The 20994-nt window shown below is 36.4% G+C and overlaps 1 protein-coding gene across 4 annotated transcripts in view; it reads left to right on the plus strand.

Annotated features, from left to right (window-relative positions):
* lrp8 (low density lipoprotein receptor-related protein 8, apolipoprotein e receptor) overlaps nt 1-20994 on the plus strand; it is a 163779-nt gene that overhangs the window by 60344 nt on the left and 82441 nt on the right. For all 4 annotated transcript variants that reach the window (XM_032571753.1, XM_032571754.1, XM_032571755.1 and 1 more), the window contains exon 3: nt 15259-15381. In XM_032571753.1, the coding sequence (XP_032427644.1) occupies nt 15259-15381 (123 nt within the window). The remainder of the gene's footprint in view (nt 1-15258; nt 15382-20994) is intronic.

Raw genomic sequence — 20994 nt, forward strand, 5'->3', positions numbered from 1 at the left:
TCCCTCTGGGATGCCGAATCCAAAAAACAGCTAGAGGAAAGAAAGCTGCGCCCAGAGTGGTTTGTGTGTATGAGTTATTTTGGATGCCCAGTTTGTCTGTAAAACCGACTCTGTAAGGTGTATGTGTGCCCACCTTGCTGTTCATCTAAAATGTGCCAATTTCTCTGCTGAAAGGGGACAGAGGATGTGAGTTTTACTGGCAGTTCTCGCCAAACAGGCAGGGTTTTCATTTTGTTCACTGGAAGCCAAGTGTGAAAGTTTGATGAAGAGCAATTTGCATCTCTGGATGACTATGAAGAGGTCGGCTTTGTTCTGTGCCACAGAAAAAGCCATGCCTGCACACTGCTTGGCCCCAAAAACCTACCCACCCCATCACCATGTGTCACCCACACTTTGCTTCTCCATCTCGGCCCTCCTGGCACCACTCGATCTCCACTTTGGCCAGTGGCTAGTCTGATATTGTGCTGTGAGGCCAAGTGCACCTGCTAGGAGTTTTTTTTTTGTTTCATCTAGCCTCTGTTTGGTTTTGAAAGTGATCCAAAAGCAACCCAGAACCTCTGTGCACACATGTCCAAAATTGGATAAATAGGTGAAGCCAGTGTGAAACTTAAAAAAAAAAAAACAGACTTTGTTCTGTGGAGTAAAATTAAATCTTTCACCTCACAGCAGAAATATTTAAGACAACTGCCTTTTGAAAGTTCAAAGATGCATAACAGATCTTTTGGAGGAAAATTCCTTATTCCGTTACTATCAAACTGTTCTCTATTACCATCTCTAACCAAAAAACAATTAATGAAGATGGAAGGCATTAGATGTGGTGGCCCAGGGGAAAGACGGGGTTCTTTAGGATTTGTGTGTGTGTGGTAATGGGGCTAAGAAGCGAGCGTCTGCTTTGTATTTGTATTCTGGTGGCCAGGGGTATCCGTGGATACACCTAGGTGACTGGAAAGCATGCAGAAGGAAGAAGCTGGAGAGCAGTTATTTCTTCACCGTGGCCCTGATACCCACGATGATTAAAAGAGCTTCTCAGTTCTAGGTAACTTTAGGCCATTTCTGTTGAATCCGTTCTTGTTTGTAGCTGCATCTTTAATGGTTTGTTTTGTGTAACTGGTAAGCAAATCTTAACCATGTTTCTGTAAAATGCATTTCTTTTTTATGTATTTGTAATTAATTTAAATAAATATATGAAGTCATATGTCCTGCTGGCAAAATTTTTGATGATTTAGATTTTCAATTCATTTTTATATTTGAGTTCCTTTAAAAATGCAACTTCTGTCAAACCCCCATTTAGAGCTTTATGGAACAGTAGTTAGTAGCTATCTGTTTATATGAATTTTCTTATCTTTTTGTCAGACATATGTGTGCTTCCTTGGCAGCAGACACAGACCTAAACAACCTTGTTGTATAGATCATAGTGTACACTTCTGACTGAAAACTCAAGAAAATGGCTCTTTGAGTTGGTACCAAAGCATGCTTTTGCCATGTCAAAACTATTTGAATCTCAACATTTTCATTTTGGGTCGAGCAAAGGCTAATTTATTAATCTTTGCACTTCTACTCAAATAATCTTTAATATCGAGGTTCTAAAAAGAGTCGACTTGGCGTACATGATGCCAGCCTTTAAAATTGGGACCAACTTGAGGCTTGCTGTCTAAATAAGAAAAGTTAAAGAAAATTACTGCTGCTAAATTTTCTAAATTGTTTGGTTCTTATTCATGCTACTGGCTTTTGGAATCTTTGCCAGTTTTATATTTGTCTTATTATTTTTTACTAAATTTAATTTTATTTCTATTCAATCATTTATCTACCTGTGATGCTATATTTTGCAGTTTGCACTTTGGTCAGCTCAGGGTATTGTAAATGTGCTATATAAATACACTTTGACTTGACTTGACTAAATCTCCCCACATAAACGAACACCATTTCCAGAACCCTGTCTGGGTAAAGTTGAGATGTCATTCAACTAAATTTGAAAGAAAAGCTCCTTTAACCCACTCATAGAGTAGGATGATTCATAAATCAATGACGCCCAGTACCTCTCCTTCTGTCCTCGTTCGTAATGTTCAAAAATCAAGCAGCTTTGAGGACAAAATGAAAAGAGCTTAGTCATTGTTGAACTTCATTCATGTGGGTGACGATGATCGGGTATCTTGGCCTTGAAGGGATTATCAGGGAAAATTTGATTACTCAGACAATATCAACTGGCTTGAGACAGAGCTGGAGCACTAAAAACATGAAGCTCTGTCATTATTGAATCACTACACTTGCTGACCTACCTTTGGCTCTGTTGTAATGTGACGTCAACTTTTTATATATTCTCTAAAAAACATGGGGTTCATAATATTTACCTACTGTATCTCTTAAAAAGTTTTATTGTGAATTCATAATATGGATTCTCAGAAAGTCAAAGCAACTCATGTTATGGTTTTCTAACAAGCAGTCAATGAAACCATCAACAAAGATGGCAAGTCTTTGTGTAATCAATATAAAACATTTTTTTAAATTATTGAGATGCACCTGTCTTTTATCTCATTTATGGCCTGCTCAAAAATGGAAAAATGAATTTCAAATAAACTACAAGAAAGGTTCAATATATGTAATGTTTAATTTTTTCTGATATAACTAAGAACACTTGCCTAAACATGAAAAAAGACACGTTCATCAACACAAGTATTTAATCATAATATCTGCAGAACATCATATTTAACTTGAATCCAACAGATTTGTGATGCTTTGTTAAGGTGAGGATATTCCCACTGAGTATGTATTCTCATTTAGTGACAATTTAATAATTTAATGTGTTTTTTTGTGTGTAAATTTGATCAGCTATTGCAAGCAGAGCAGACACAAAAGGGGGAGATGACAATTTTCAATTGGGAAAATAAATGTAGAGGTAAAGACGAGTAAAAGGCTGAAGATAAAGGTGGAAGAGGACCATAAAAGTAACAGGAAATCAAGCCACATGAGAGACAAACAAAGGAGAAAATGCCATGTGCTGTCCTGTGTTTTTTTTTTTTTTTTTTTTCCTAATAGAGAGAGGAACAGAATCGTGAGAGGGGTGGGGTCAGCATCTAACAAAAACCATGATGATTGCCTTCTGCCGTCACTTCTGGGCAGTCAAAGCAACTAAAAACATGTTGGAACCTTCATTTATATTTTTCTGAAGATAAAATAAACAGCAACATAAAACCTCTGTTGGGATTTTTAAGTAAATAAAGGCACACAGACACACAAATGATCCTGGTGACCTTTGGGAGGCTCTTTGTTGTTTCCAAGCTGAAATCATTTGGAATTTAAATTATTTTTCTTTTACAGCATCAACAATAGGAATTTGTCCTCCTGTTTTGTCTGTAGATGCGCAGCAGGCTTTATTGGAATGCCCTCTTCCTTCCTCTCCTCCTTGTCCCCAGCCACTCCCTCTGGCGAGTGCTGATTTTTGATAATAAGCCCAGTAGTAGCCGTCACGTGGCCTGACCAGCAGTGCGCGGCATGTGTGCTGGTTAGGGACTTGAATGGCGATGGAGGAAGTACAGGGCTGTACAAGAAGGGAATTAGAAGACCCACAGTGAGCACTGATTCATACAGCCAGCGGGAATGTTGTTTGCTGGTACAAGACTTTTCTTTTGTGTATGTGGAGGCGGCTCCTGAAACATTGCCTCTTTTTGCTCGTCAGTCACTTACTAGGATGATAATTAAAGATTTGACTTTATAAATTTGAAGAAGTGCTGCCACGTGCACAACAGTTATGTAGGGTGCAACATTCGTAATTAGTGTTTATTAATTACCTTAGTAATGAAGGTTGTTGATAATTTAGCATGTGTTCTTTGAAAGCAATAACAGGTGAATAGTTTGTCATTTATTAAAGTGTGTAAGGCAGAAGCAGTGGGGCATCTTTATTTCTTCCTGTTGTGTCTTTCGCTTAGACGTTCACATAGCAATATTTGTGTTCAGATTGTGTGTATCTTTGCATGTGTAGGTGCAAGGGGGTTGGACAAACAGAGCTTCCAAATGACACTGTATGTCCCCTCCCCCAGGTTTCACAAGGGTTTTATAGATCCAATGGGACAGTTATGTGTGCATATGGGAAAATTTCCATTTGTGTGCACACTGTCGTCTCTTGAAGATGTTTTCCTCCAACAGATTTATTTTTCTGTTTATTCTTTTTCTTCACAGTTAAATGTTTAAAATCATAAAATAAAATTTAATACCAGAAAAATAGAAATTTTCCAAAAAGCTAGTCAAAAATCCTGGCACTTTGTGAAAGCTAATCATAACCCTTCTGACGTCATGGCGTAGGCTAAAAGTGACTTATTAGGTCATGATTTAAAGAACTTCAAGAACACATGAGAAACAAAGTCAATGACATCTATTATGTGAAAGCTTTTTTTAAGGCTTTAGGTCTCCAACAAATCACAATTGGAGGCATTGTCCACTCCCTTCATGTGGAGTGGTCTAGTCAAAGTCTGGCTTTAATTGCAATTGAGATGCTGTAACGACTTAAAACAGTGGGTGGACTAAAACGTTTCTGCAAAGAATATTCACCATTTTAGTCATACCAGAACCTATATGTTTTTGATTGACAAGTTTTGTGTTTTTAACCTCCATTGGTTGAAGCAAGTAAATTTAGTACCACTCCCTCAAACTAAATATTAATGGTTGATGTGTTTGTTGTTGTTATTGTTACTTGGTATAAAATGAATTGCTCATCATGGCATAACTAAAAATCTATCTATCTATCTGTCTATCTATATTGAACCAGTTTTCCATTGCATCAATGTAAAAGTTGGATCTCAACTGATGTGAAGACAGTTTTCACCAAGCATGGCAGAAGTTACTATATTTAGGGGGCAATTAGAAGCAGGTTACTGCAAGTAGCTTTTTTTTCCCTCCACAAATGACATAATTATGTGAAAGTGACATCTTTATTTCTGTAGTTTATCTTTGATATTTTTTTGTCTAAAACATTTAAGGCTGACAAAAGCAAAAATCTAATGAAATCTTTAAGGGGACAAGTACGTTTCACAGTAATGCATGTATGTGATTGTATAGATAATGAAGTGTTTTTTCCATAATAAGAAAATGTTTTATTCCCCACAACATAGCCAATTGAACAATTTGAACATCAGAAATACCAATATGAGTCAAAGCAGACACAATTATTGTTTTGGTTAATATTCCTCAGTCATCCAATCATTTGTTTTCAATGAAGACAAAAGGCAGATTTGCAACAGCTTTGGAGAAAATCTGGAGAAATAAAGCAAATACTGGAGATTTTAAATGTTAATGTGAAGTGGAGCAGACTGAGAGTTTTATGGCTGATATCATTAAAACGATGGCCATGTCTAGGAAAGAGTGTCTGATACTGAGCCTGGAGTATTGGGGTAAGATGTGGGGGAGGGGATCGTGTGTGTGTGTGTTGGGGTGTGCAGGTATGGGTGTGAGTAAGAGGTTTGCTATCGGTGTCTGAGTGTTTAATAAATCAATGCAGGTCGAGCCTGAGAGCGAAATGTCGCCTAAATGGTCTGCTGTTAGTGGGGATTTGTAGAGTCAGAGTGTTTTTAGGTGTACTGGTTGAATGCGGTACAATGAGATGTGGCTGTGCATGTGTCACTTCTAATAAACGATACAGAAGCTGAAAAAATGACCTCATACCCAGACGTCTGTGAGTACAACCCACTCCAGCTTCTTTTACCTCTCCCCCTTGTGGAGGACAGAATTTGTATAATCCCAAATGTGAGTTCAAGAGCCTTTACAAGGTTCCATCTGACTAAATCATCTAAAGGAGAAAAAAATCTAAGGAAAAAAAAAACTGGCTCTGCTTGTTTTTTCCTCACCACGTGCTCCCTTGGTGGGCCCTTTTGTGCGGTGACTTAATTAGCAGTCTCTGAAGCTACACCAGTGCAGCATACAGGGGCTCCGGTCTCAGATCTCTGCACTCATGATGGTTTTTCTAAAAAAAAGTTAAGTGTGACGTCCAAAGGACATGAGGAAATGGAGAGGGAAACTAAAAGAAAAGAAAAATAAAACGGGAAAGACATCTATGGTAAAAAGGAAATAATTGTATTTATCTAGATTTGCACTACCTACTTCACATGTTAAATATGTGGAGTTTACATATCTGAATTGCCTACCTCTCAGAGAGTGGGAGGTATGCAGGTTTTGCAGTTAAACAGCCACTAGTCTGATTCAGCAATTTAAAAAGATTTTATGTGGTAGACAAACACAAAGTAATGCATAGCTGCAAAAATTATAGGGCAAGGATACAAAGGTAAAAATGTTTAATATCAAAAATTTTAAAAGATAATAATAGAGAAGCCTGCACTGATCTTTGAACTTAAAAAATATTGAGTACTTTATGTTGATATTTCACATAAAATCCAAATAATGTGTACTGACATATCTAGTTGTAAATCGACTAAACTTAAAATGATTTTTGGGGTATGAATGGTTTTCAAAGTACTGTCTGTATATGTTGGAACATAAAAGTAAAACAGACAGACTGACACTTTTCATTTGGAGGAACCATGTTCATTTCACTTGAACACTTTTTATCCTCATTTTGTCTTTGATCATCCCTCGTGCTTTGGATCTACACTTCTTCGTTCAGCTCATGTTTCCTTCAACTTCAAAAATAATTTGCAGAGATCAAATGTGACATGAAAGTAAGACAGAGCAATAAAAAGGGAGGCAAGCATGGAGCTCAACTTGGAGGGTCTTTGTGACATGTGTCTGATGCAAATCTTGTTGTTTTGGGAAGATGTGAAAGTGTGTGGATGTACGAAACACAACCTGCAAGACTGTCAATCTTATCAGAATGCTTAAGAATTTGAGTTTCTTAGCCAACGTAATGTTAGAAAACAGCCAAAGTGATCAAATAGATTAAAAAAACTGTTTATTATGTATGTAACTGTTGCCATCATAAAACTTGTTTAGGTTAAACTCGCCAATCAAGATTTTCAGGTTTGTGAGCTCATTGAGACATGAAGTCCCACTATGGTCACTTCATAGTTTAAGGTTGGAATAGTTGAATTAAAAAAAGAGAAACAAAGTCAAGGCTTCATTGCAAGTTTGGTAAGTAGTACCTTCAGGCACCTCCTCTGTTAGTTTTATTTTATTTTTGTTCAGTTTAATATAGATGGCTAACAGGAGCCACAAGATGACTCAGAATATGCACCGACATCACACACTTGTGCATTCAAACTGATGGTTTGTGTTCATTGACTTGAAAAAGTCACATTTAAAATGAATCATCCACACAATGAAATATGCGGTATGAAGTAAAGCTTGAAAATTAAATTTCTGTTTAAAGAACAGAAGTTTGAATATTTAAGTCAAGTCTGTAGCTGAGGAAGGAAATATCTGGTAAAGTGCTGGGAAATTAGGCTGCCATTTTAAAGTGCTAATATTTGGTCAACGTGTCTAGCAAACAGGGTTGACTTTCAGCTCATGCCCATATTTCTTTTCTTCATTTGAACAGAAAGATCAGGCCACTAGGTAAACCAGATAATGTAAGCTTGTCTTGGACGTAAGCATCTATTGTTTGCCATTAAGTTCCCCTATGATAAAACCTGTTTGAATATTATGTAAAACAGGTTTTTCATTAGCTTCCTCTGGATGTTGCTCCAAATCAGATTGAACTAAGTCATATTATTTGGCTGCAGGAGCTTGAAACACAGAGGATGTGTGGCGACTTGTTTTTATTCTGAAATCGGGAAAGAGAGATATGGTTGTAAACAGTTTTATCTTTCCGCACACAACAAAAAAGTGATTAGCCTCTGTGACTGCATGTCTTTCTTCCTCAAAGTCTCTTTTGTCAGCTTATTATTTTTTCATCCTGCTTTAGAAGCAGTAAGTGTATGATTACCACATGATTTTTATCTGCATTGCACTTTATTGCAGTTCACTTGCAAACAAGAAGTGATGGTTTTCCTGCATTTAAGAGGGTATGTTTTATGCTGTTTGTGTAAACTATAAGGTATTAATATTTTATCCCAACCTGTTTGGATTTCAACCACCCTCCTCTCCTTAGAGCCCTATCTGGACTTAAGACAGGGGTCTGAGGCACCTTGTTTACCAGGTTTGGTTGTAAGCATGTAGGCTTAAACCTGCCCAATTCTATCAAATCCATACTTTGCTTTTATTGTGATATTTTAATTACTTCTATTTTTCACCAAAATCTTATAAGTTTCACATTTGTATGCAATTTTCTCAGGAAAAGGTATCTCATAACTTTATACAGAGATGAACCAAATAGTCACCTACTTAAATGTCAATTCATGCAATAATAAGAAATCCAGGGATATGAACTTTCTGAAAAAAACTCCAGCTGTCTTCCCTTCTTGTCGTTTTGAAGTTACAGAGTATTTGAAGTTGCTTTCTACCTTTTCTTCAGTTCTCTTTGATCTTACCCCCCGCTGGTCTTCAGGGTCGTTTTTTACCAGATTATATGATTCAAATGTCACCCAGGCGCTCGAGGTCCTGCCCAGTTCTACTCACATCTGGTGCACAACATAAATGATTCTGTTGTTTTTTGTATGTTTTTTGCTTCAAAAAGTTATTGGCCTATAGGTCTGGTTCTCTTGAGCCCAAACAAGGGGATCATGAAATGGTAACAAGCTTCTTTGAACCTGTAGGTGGTATTTGATGCTCAGAAAGCAGCATAGTATATTGTGTGTTTGATCAGACTGCTCCCTGGAACACAGGGTTCACGTCACATTGCTAGCCTTTGTAGTACATGGATCAGAGTCTACAAATAGACTATTACATTTATGCTAATTCATTTTATTGGATTATTAACTCTATTTTGTTTTCATGTCTTTTATTAAGTCATTAAAGTATAATGATAATATATGGAGTGACGTAAAGACTATTTCAAATATACTGTTGAGAAAGATTAACTTTGAAAAATTTTTAACCTCTTTGTTTCCATTTCTGTTGCAATTCAATTTTTTTTGCAGTTAGTTGGAGGACAAAGCACTTTTATTAATATTTATTTTTTATGTACATGTATTTTTGCAGTTGGTATGTGAATGAGTTACTTAGATTTTAACATAGTAAAGTTCAGCCTTACAAAATCTTCAGTCACGTCTTGCAGTCTAAGCGAAATTGCTGTTTCTGCTTGTTCACAGTGACTTGGTAGCCAACTGATTATTGGGAAATTCAATGAGCCTTTAATCCCTTCAAAAGACCAACATTATACTTGTCTATGTTAGTCATCACATTTTATGTTCTCCTCTCCCCCACATTTGTGGTCTAACCTCTACCCGCTGATTAACGGTCTCTTTCCTCCATCTGACACGCACCGTTCTTTAGCTCTTTAACCGATCACAACAATGTGGAAGACCATCTATTTCTTCTCTTCTTTTTCCAACATTCAGCACACTCGTTTCTTTCTCACTTTCTGTAGTTTTTCTCATTTTTCTTCCTTTTTCTCTCTTGACTTGCTTGCTCTTTGAGGGTCCTGTTCCCTATAGTTGTTCACAGTCATAGAAGAACTGAACCATATTTTTTTCTTTTTGTGTTGTTTTTCCGGCATGCATTGTTACAGGACATTTTTGTACTTGCTCTCCAGGGAATACAGGTGGCGCTTTTCATGTTTTCTGAAAGGAAGTATGAATACATTCTCTTTACAGAGTTTAAAGACCGTATATTGCTGGGTTTTGCAAGGCTTTCATATTGTTTTAGATTAACAATGTAACAAATTAAAAAGAAAAAAAACAGTCCAATTTAAACACTGGTTACAGTATTTACAGGTTGTTTATCTACATTTTTCTGCACTTTTTAATCTTTTGTGAGCCATTTTGGAATATGTACACCCAGATATCATGTCATGCACCATCATTTTTTCAATTTTCCTTCTTGTTAAATATCTACAGTATATTGTATGTTTCTATATTTAATATATCTGTAGGCAGTTTAAAATATCTGTATGTTTGCTATTCGACATGTTTGCTTTTGTCTGCATTAAAATAGCCGCAAAAAAAAAAAAGTCACATTGGTGTAACGATAAACCCAGGTTTAATACTGATGCAAGGTTTGATTTCCTCCAATGTAGGTGACCAGAAATAAATATAAATAGAGCTAAATATTATTTTTGATAGTAAGTAGATGGAAAGGTTTCCACTCAGCTCACTTAATACATCTGACAAAGGTAAGACATTTGATATTTTTTTTTTTTTCAAGCATAAGTAAAAATTGCATGTAGCAAGTCTCAGAGAAGGAAATCCACATTTTGGTATGTGGAGTGAAAAGATCCTGATTACAGGTGACACAGTGTTCCCTTAGTTATTTATGTTTCGGTCACTGTTTTATTTCTGTATTCCTTTTACTACGTGTCTAGCGGAATGGAAAATTGAATGACTTCAAGGCAACAGGATGACCTTTACTTGTTCTCGTCTTGAACCAGTGTTCCAAAACATCTTGGCAGTAATACGTAGAGGAGAATCCTAATAAGCTGCAAGCTTGTGCAGGTTGGTTATACTCGAGGTGAACATCAGTGGGTTGACTTAGTCACTCATTGATCCCTGGGGTTTTCAGAGTGACAGTTGCTGAATGTCAGCAGAGCATTAACATTAAACATTAACACAATGATATTTATTTAAAGGGTAGATGACTGCTAATCTACCCAATGATTTCTCACTCTAATGCATTAGCAGAGCTACCGATATGTCAAGAATTGACACTGTCTGACCTATTAGAGGTGCGGCATTAAGAGTATCAAAATCAGAGCAGGATTTGTTAGACTTAGATGTATAGTTTAAAATTGGTTTAAAAACCATACAAAGGCCTACAGCAAAATATTAAATTACATTTGCTTTTGGACAAGAGATAAAGGCAGTTTTAAAATGACTGTGTGTCCATGTGATATAATTGCATAAGATTCCTGAGCACAAGACAATTGCTCCCAATTTCTCTATGAGGTATAAAGACTAGCTTTAGATTAAGTCCCAAAAGCTTTAATTGAGTGGTTTAATTGAGATTTGACCAAGTCTGACACATTTACATTATATTGATTTAAATGATCCCTAGTAAACTATGCACTGAATGAATATTCAGTTCTGTCTTGTGTCAGAATATCCATTAAGTCACCATTATGGTCTCTAAGTCGTCTTTCAAGTAAAACTTCCAGCTTGATATTCTACATCAGTGTCACGTGTTGGCTTTTATTTGTTGCATCAGGTAGCTGTGTTCCTTTGTCTTTTTTGATGCTGTTCATTCACAAATGTTCTCTAACAAATTTCCTTCAGGAGAACAACTAAATTTGTAATGATTAAACTCTGCAGGAGTGAACTCTTTTTAGTAATTTGGGGACTGCTGAAGCAGTTTTCTTTCCACTAAATTTGATTTACAGTTTATAAGGGAGTTAAAAGTGACAACTATGTATCATTCTTCTTTCATTTTATGGATTTTTGTGTTGATCCACAACATAAAATCCCAAATAAATACTGGAAGTTGGTGGTTGTTACATGGCAAAATGTGGCAAAGTTTACACTTTTTGTGGTAAAGTTTACACCGGGGTAATTTTGTTTTACATATTATCTGATCATAATGGGAAAATCTGTCACAAAGTCCTATCTTTCTGATCACATGTAGAAGTATGCCATGAATAGGTAACATCAGTTTTATGTGCTGTGGTTGCTAGATGTTACTTTACCTTTTATGAGCAAAACCAAGTTGTTCTAAGCTTTATGCCATGATTTCAGCAGAGAAAGTCCTTAGAGGTGCAAAGAATTAATGCATGGTGTAAAGGCCAGCAGCACCTGACACCCTGCAAAACTATTTATGATAATGTATACCTGTAACAGCATAATCCTTCACTTGTCCGGAATACATTATTTAATACCTGTGAATTAGCATTCACATTGTCAGGAAAGCAAAGATCAAAATAAATGTAAATAAACTGAATGTATTATGCCAAAGTCATGAAATGAACAGGACAATAGTTTGCAAAACATATAGAATAAATACCTAAGAGAACTGCAAGTGAAGTGGGATGATGGGGCAGAATTGAGCTTTTGATGGTGCAATTTAAATGTGAACAAAGTTATTGATGGCTCAATAATGTCGATAAAATCTGCCAGGAGCTACACCGGTGTGTCTGTTTCTCACATAAATATTCATCACTTTTTCCATCAGGAGACGGGGGACTAAAATAAAACGTTACGTCTCCACTCTAGGTGGAAGGGTGGATGGTATGTAGGCTGTGTGTGTCTGCATGATGGGGTGCGTGTGTGTGTGTTTGTCTAAAGTGCTTATACATCTTCTCTTTCTCCACATTCACTCTCACACCTCATAAGCTAGATTCAGACTGTTCCATATGGATGACGCTTGTATATGACAGTTCTTGGTCGATCAGAATTCAAATATAAGCAGGTGTTTGCGTGTGCATCAGCAAGTTTTCAGAAGCGTTGAAAGACATGAACAGACTTTATGCATTCTAGTCCAGCTATATGGTTTGATTCTACAGTTAGTAATCATGTTATGCACATCTTTTCAATCAAGTCATTGATGTGAATCTGTGTTGCTAATTGAGTAAAAAATTTTACATTTACTGTCGGAGCAAGAAAAAAAAGTTGAAGTTATTTTATGTTTTTGGAGTTCCCTAATAGACTGTACTATATGAATCTGAAAGAGCTGGTACTGAAAACAGGCTTTCCGATTCTTAGTTAAATTAAGTTCATTTTAAGATGCTTTGAGACCTTTTTAAGAATATAATTTAAATTTTAGGTTTACATGAATTACAAAAAATAACATGGGTACTGTAATTTAAAACTTGTATAAAAATTGCATGCCTCACCGGTCATCATGACAAGTAAAGTAGGTTTCAATGTTGAGAGAAAAAAATTTGTCCACTTGACTCCTCTATGTATTTTTTTCTTTATGATTTCAACATTTTAAGAAGAATTTAAATTTATACATTGTCTGTTGAAATACATCGGAGTAGAGCAGGGTGAGGCAGTGCTGTGTTCCACAAAGTCAATGCATAAGTTGACACTTGGCCACTGTTATGTCTTATATTGGTATATATACTATTGCTTTATATACTAGTTTACATGAAGGACTAAAATCGAAATTATTAAATATAGGACTAGTCTCTAGTCTTGAAGAAATCCATTGCAAGTTTGTGATTGAAGTTTTTTTATCGGTATAGGACTTTTTTGTTTTGTTTTGTTTTTTGTTGTTTTTTTTCCCACTATTGAGCATTTAAGCTCCAGACACAGAAAAATCTGAGTAGGAATAATAGTCATATCACAGTTTTAACTTTGAATGTGTTCAATGTTTTGCCTACAATATCTTCCAGAAATGTAAAATTCATATTGTATTTGTTGATGGACACAAGCTTTTCAGTTCCTTTCACCCGTAGATTAAAAGGGCAAGCTGAATCAAATTTCATTTGTTCTCTAAGAGAAAAGAAAGATTTGTTGGAAACTGATGGGATTATATTTACAAGCCTCTTTATTTTAATGAGTCTTTTGTGTTCATAAACTGTATGTTGCATCCCTGCCTTTTACTTTCGCTCTTTTGCACTTTCCTCTGATTTTAAAAAGCTGCTTTTGAAGATTAAGATGACCTACATCAGGTGATGTTACATGAGTGTGAAAGGAAATCCTAATTTATGGATATTCGACATGAGGCTTATTGTGATTTAAGATGCCACTGACTGCACTTTTTTCTTTTCTTTTTTTTTTACTTCCGAGGGGACATTCCTTGCATGCTCCACAAATCTCTGTTATCAGGCTATAAGCAGAGATTCAGTGAAAGATGGAAAAAAGGAAAAGCAGACAGGAAGAGATAGGATTTATGCTAACATGCTGGTAGGAATGAAGGGGATTTATGTGATCCTTTGTGATGACTGATGGCATTACATGAGACCCTGCAACGGCAGTGCATTTCCGTCACACATTTTGTCTCTGTATCCCCGTTTTCTCCATCCTGCTCTTTCTATTTACCTTTGTCTGTAGCTCGGACTACTCTGCAAGTCTCCAGGGAAATGCTGCTGATTTATTCTAGACCTACACCTTCTTCGGTTCTATCTCTCTAATGTCTTCAACCCCCTACAAGCAGCCTCTTTTCTCTTATAAAAATCAATATTGTGTGTTTGCTGGCGAGCGTGTGCACATGTAATTTATTTTTCGCCTTACATTGTAAGCAAAATTTCATATACATATAGAAAGGATCTATCTCCACTGCTGCGATGGTGTCAGTTTTCAATGCTTGTACTTCATAATTATTGCTCCCAGAGGTGTTGTCAGTCACACCAACACTGCGGGACGTCATGCACTATACACAATAAACTTCAAGCTAATAAGGGTCCCGCTTTACAAACAAGAGGATATACTGCCAGGGCTGGAGCAAATCATTGTCATTCATTAAAATGAATCTGTGATGCAATTTACTGTAAACGTTTTCAACACAAAATCCTCCAGTATTCTAGAGTGTCCTTTGTTAGGGGAACACATCTTTCAAAAACCTACAAAGATGAGGAAATTTGACACCAAGTGAAATCTGTGTGCTAAGTATAAAACTGTTAAAACACACTTGTACAGACACAGTATACGGTCAGATTTTTTTTTCTTTCAAAGTAAAGCGCAGATGCACAATTTGTCGAGTTGTGAGTTGAAAATGTAAAGGAGAAGGCAACAATTGGAGAAGGATACAGTCAGTTATATATAGGATGGTTTTTAAATTAGATATTCTCTTGTACACAGGAGAAAAATAGAAGTTACACTTGTCCTTCAAAATACATTTTGCACATCCGGTCCTTTGCTAAGAAAAGGAATCTTGGAATACAAACATGGTTTGGACAGAATACATACTTTTTGACATGTGATTTCACCTAGCATATGTCCCTGACCCAAAGTTGGTGTGAAAAAATAATCTTTGTCAAGGAATAGTTTATCGAAGGCCTCTCAACCTCCTACGTTCTAAGCTGCTTGTGAACACAGCACCTGGAACGCAGCCGGCAACAGTTTGAGTCAAAATGTTACTTGCTTATGATTAAATAAAAATTTAACTGGAAAATTGGTTTGGAATTTTAGCTCAGGGATTATCTTTTGACTTTTGTTGGATTTGAATTAATTGGCCTTTTTGAATGAATTGTAAGATGTTTCTTTTCTGCTCATTTTTGCCACATGCTGTCACTGATAAGACAGTAGTTACTGTTTTTAAAGAGCAATAATGCTGTTAATCCAGTGTATATTAGCTACAGGATTTCTTTTCGCAGGTTTATCACAGTAAACATTTCTTTCATTTCCACAGCAAAGAAGACTTGTGCGACCACTGACTTTGCCTGTAAGAATGGACAGTGCCTGCCTGCTAGGTGGCGCTGCGACGGAGAACCAGAGTGTGCAGATGGTTCGGATGAGGCTGATGCAATCTGCAGTAAGTAGCTTCACAGATGCATTGCATGTTCAACAGGCGAACTTAACCACACATGTTGATAAGCGGTGCCACAAAAGCAAACACTGATATAATGACAGATGGAACAGAGAGTCAGGTAGGTCAACACCTAATCCCACATACACAGTTGACACGTCTCACATGTTCTAACACATGTTGTGTGAGGGGGTGTGTATCCGTGAGTTAAAAAGAAGTCAACTTGCATATTTTAGAGAGCATAAACATCTGCATTACATCAGCAGTTTTTTTTTTCATACAATAATTCTGGATTCTTGACAGTAGTTCTGTTTTGGTAACACTTTCGTCACTCTCAAGGATGCCCATTCTTTGTGATTGCTGCACTTTGCAACCTTCCATTCCTTGAACACTACATCAGAAAATTGCTTTCAGTTGACTGCCGTACATGGTTTAATCAAGGTCAAAAGAGTGAAAAAGATTTTAACTTCTTTTACATCATTTCCACACAGCTAACATGAAAAGTGGAAAGAAAGAATTTCTAATTATCTCTATTACTTTTACCTGATCAGAGCAGGAAAGACCAATACTTTAAAGTTTAATGAAGTAGTCCACAGCAAAACTTATCTATATTTTCGTACTACTTCACATACCTTCTAAAACCTTTAATAGACACTTTACTGCTTGTGGTTAGATCTGTTACTTGAGAGACTTATAAATTACAACCACAAAGCTAGACATAGGCAGTTATTAATTACATTAAGTCAGTTACATCTACCTGAGGAACTTTTGGAGAAAAAAACATAGTTTTACTGAATAAATGAGACAGCAGTTGCAGTCAAATGTACTTTATTCATACAGATCAGAAACGTATAGAAAAGCTGTTGCATTTGAAGCTAATCATTATTGGCAAACATAAAGATATCCTGTATTTTGTTATTTTTGCTAAGCATTGGTTTATTTATTTCCTTCAATCCAAGACTTCAACTGTGTCCTGTTCCTGGGGTAAGAAGTGTTTCCAACGAAGCAATTGCTGTTTTTCTTTTTTGGGGTGTTTGGAGGCATCCGTCTTTTCTCCTTGTGTACTTCCACTCTACCCAAGTTTCTTGCATATATGATCTTTTTAGCAAAACTGCTCACAGTGTACTTATGCTGCGTCACAGTAAGCTGTCAGATATTACATAATTTATCTCAGAAAGCAAATGATAATAGGGAAAAAAACTTTAACAGTGTGTTGAGCACAAATATAAGCATTTAGGATATGAAGCCAACCGTCTTTACTGGTTAAATTACTTTCCCAAACCCAGTAAACTCCAGTAATTCAATAAAACCCTTTAACAAAGTATCAATTGATGAACAATTTTAATTCCATTGTTCAGTTTCAGATTACTAGCTTTTCACTATTTTTGGCAAGTCATCATAGAGCATCCATTTACTTCACAGATGCAGGACTGGTGAGACACTCATCAAATATATGTCCTGGTTCGGAGCTAGAAGTCTGTCTTTCCTCTTCAGTCTTATCATTCAACTCTCACACTACAACCCACATCCTATTTGGCACTTTTTCATCAATATGGATCTCAAAGAGGTGATCAAAGGGGGCTTTGAAGATCCCCAATGATAAATTTGATTGACAGAGGCCAAGAACGTGTGTGGGTTTGCATACGAGCACATGCCTTTTCTAAAAGCTTAGAGTGTGCACACTGGCATAAGTATGTGGGTAAAACTGGAGTCAATACTTGTATTTAGTATTCATCGCAAGGTTAAAATCTAACCCATTTCATCAGATCAGTAGACTTGTGGTTTAGTCTCATTATATCTAATCAAGGTCAGACACGGAGAGGTTCTCTAACTCTTTCCAGACACATTGATCACGTCAGGTCTATTATGGTATTCTACATGTATTATGAGGTAAAAATAAAACAGTGTTAGAACAGCAGGAACTGAAACTTTGCATTTGTTCACATTTGTGTACTTTCCTCATTATTTGGCCTTATTTGGTTATTTGTTTATTTAAAGATCTCCATTAGTCTCTGTCATAGTAGAGACTATTCTTCTTTGGTTCCACACCACAAACATTACAATAAAATCATACTTTTACAAACCTTGCAAAAAAACATATAATGAATCATTAGACTCAGATGACTCAGATGGATCTAAAAGTTGCAGGACACTGAACCTTGAGACCTGGGTCCATGTGTAAAGGTGACATTAGGCAACATTAATCAGGCCATTGCTGCAAAAACAGTTAGCACTTGCATGAATTCTACAGCAGTAGCATATATGGGCAATATTGCATCTTTAAGTTACAGCACTCATGGTAGATAATCTTTTGACAGATATTGTTGGCAAACGGTCGTAAATGATGAACAAATTACCAGGGTTCAACAATCTTGGATAAACAGTACCACCTGTTCCTTCCAGAAGCATCTGCATTGGTTGTTTCTGTACATTTTTTCAGTTTTTCCCTCTCAGCACTTTCTTTGTGTTGTTGAAGACCTTTAAATATCCTTCTGCCAGCCAACAACTGTGCGCAGCAATCTTGTTTCTGTCATTTTGTGTGCTACTTGTCATCCACTTTCTGATCTAAGTTCAGTTTAAGTAATGCCTTGATGGAATTGATTGCCCTGGGAGAGAATCGATGGGCTGATCCCTGAGACTTTTGCTCGACTGCTGATTAACTATGGACCTCCAATGATGGCTCTGAAACTCACGTGTGCAGATGCGCACACACCTACGCACAAACACCCCAGTTGCTGTGTCGCTCTCTGTAATTACACACTGAAAAAACCTGGGCCTGGGGGGAGTTCTGGAAATAAAGCTCAGTAAGGCCAGCAGTGGTTCATGCATGATCTTATGACTTTGTGGCTTATTAGTTATTGCAGTGGTAGCATCACTTTTCAAAAATAGTTTAGAAATATTGTGGGGCATCTGTATTTCAGAGCCAAACGTTGTGTCTGTTTACCAATTACCAGCACATTTCTCACAACACAATATGTTATCAGAAAATTTTATAGTATTTAGCCATGCAGTGGTCATGCAAGTCTCACTTTTTTCCATATAATTAGTCTGTTTTACTTGAGAGTAATGCGGCTGTCAAAACGTTATTTCAAGGGCACCGTCCTGAAACTTTCTCACTACATTCGCAATTTTATTTATTTATTTATTTTTTACCTTTCCGTCACTTAAAGCTCATGCTTGAATTGACGTGATTAGATATCAAAATACTGATATAGGCTTAGAAAAACGAGCTAATTATTTTTGGCTTAATGTGCAGACTGGTCATTTGGAGATGAGATATCAATTTAGAAATATATATCAAAAGTTCTCTATCTATTTTCTGCATTACAACAGAAACTGTCAGGAAGCAGCTCATGTCCTCTAGTTCACATCCAGATTATATGTAATCATTCATATATTATTTTAACTTCCTTTTTCTTCCTCTTCTTCTTTTTTTTATACCAGAGATGTGACTGCAAAGATTTGCTCGTAAAATTACTTATCTGTTTGGAGACAAAATGTTTCATGCTTCATTTATTTATTGATTTTATTCCTCTTATTTGATGTTTAACCATGAAAGCTTAGGAACAATGGACACTTGCCACTTTTAGTCTACCATGTATTGGACAAAGGTATAACTAAACTCGTTTTATTCTGTCTTTCCAGATGCTTGAAAACTTAAGAATATGATACAAAACCCCCATCATAGAATGCCTAAACTTTTGTGAGATGTGAAGGATATTTTATATTCATGACATAAAAGCCTTGTATCATCTCGGTGACTAATCTATTTCAGGTCTACTCAAGCATCTCACACTTGGAGGCATGCTGATAAAGGCTGTCTTGAAAAGTCTCTAAACCCATTATGAAAGAGAATGGGAGGAAAGTATACTAGCACAAATGAGAATTTTGATGAGTATTGAAGTCAAGTAATCTCAAGTCATTGTTCACGGTTGAGAAGCGTCGTCAGATAAAACTGAGAGAACAACAGTGTACGCATCCCCTTCGGCTCTGCCATTACGATATCAAAGCAGCTGTGTTTTAATTGAGAAAACGGGGGATTTTAAAACATTTGGTTCTTTGATATGCTTCAAACTAAACTCTGTTGCAAGGCCTTAAAGTTAGCACATTTACAATGGAAATGTTGTATTGGTACACTCAAACTTGTAATTAAATAATTTGAATACAATTTACATCTTAATGTGTCCTGATATGTTTTGCACATATTGATCATCTCTTATTTTTTGGTCTACTCTACTCCATACCTCAGGGTTTATTTCTTTCCAATCCAGCTGATGAAAGCCATTCATCTAGAGAAACAAACTGTCAAAGCGGTGCCTCTCATCACAGCAAGACTTCTCACCCACTTGTGGTAGTCATGATTTATAGCGCTCATATCCACTCATTTCCACTACCTTCATCAAGTTCTTTTCCATATGGTAATCATAGCTTTGCTGGGGAAAAGATTAAAGAAAAACTTGTGTAGACTTGGACAGTAGAAGTAGATTGATTTTAAAGAATGTTTGCAGCTTTAATTTCTCTCAAGGTTTCGTTGTTGTCTTGGAATGTGTGGGAATTTTTTAATTCCCAGGTCTGAATAAGAATTGAATAAAGAAAACTTATTTACCTCTTCTTTTTTTAACCTGATAATTCCAGGCAATTTTACATCCAAATTTACCTGGATTTGTAATTCTTTAAAGATGCTCTTTTAAAATGTCAAAAATTAAGCACTAAAGCTGATGTTTATTTAACAAATGGGATGAAGGTATGAAAATTCACAAAACTGCTCTGATACTCTAGTCATTATTTGAAAAGTCCAAGAGTTAGATCACCTCGAACACTAAATCTAAGATAACGCAGATGCCAAAAAGCTGTGAAAAGGGTTGTTACTCAATGTTCATAATGTTTATTTTTGGAAAAGTGTGGAACTTTGAAACAAAGATTGTTAGAACCCTGTCCTCTGGAGTTCAAATGTCCATGCAGGGAGGAGGGAACCCTGAACGCTTACTCAGTTATAACTGCAGAATGTTGCTAGTGTACAGCAGCTACAAATGATTGGATGCCGACTGTTAACATGGAAATTGTGTTTTGTATCATAGCAATTGCTGTGAGATGTAGTTTTAATGCAAAGCTGGAATAGAGCTATTTCTTTATTTCTCCAGTTGTGTAGTTTAAGGCATGACGGTAAGATTACTGCAAAATGTATGTCTGCAATTCCCAGTGCTCTGAACAACAAGTTGTCTCATTGTGTACATAATCGTTACAATTATGTATGAAAGATGTAGTTTTTGTGCACTGTCTAATAGAGCGTTTCGTGCTGGTTGGTGCTCCTATTTTCTCATGCGTCTGCAGAAATCGTAGCCCATCAGTACCTTTATGTTGATCTGACAACTCAGCTGTGCTATGAGCATTGTGTATGAACATTTTAACCAGCTTGCATGTTTTACACCCTTACAAGGTGAATTTAAATTATTTGTAGTGATAGAACGTTTGTAATCTCTTTAAGGAAGTTATTAAAGCAAGTGTATGATAAAATCTATCTGCATCAGTTCTCCTGCATAGATGCTCATATCAATTTCTTTTCACTTTCTTCTTAGTGGGCTACAAGCACAATTTGTAGAAGAGTTTGTAAGGCTCCTT

Source organism: Xiphophorus hellerii, chromosome 9 (genome assembly GCF_003331165.1).
Source record: "Xiphophorus hellerii strain 12219 chromosome 9, Xiphophorus_hellerii-4.1, whole genome shotgun sequence".
In the NCBI taxonomy this organism is placed as follows: domain Eukaryota; kingdom Metazoa; phylum Chordata; class Actinopteri; order Cyprinodontiformes; family Poeciliidae; genus Xiphophorus; species Xiphophorus hellerii.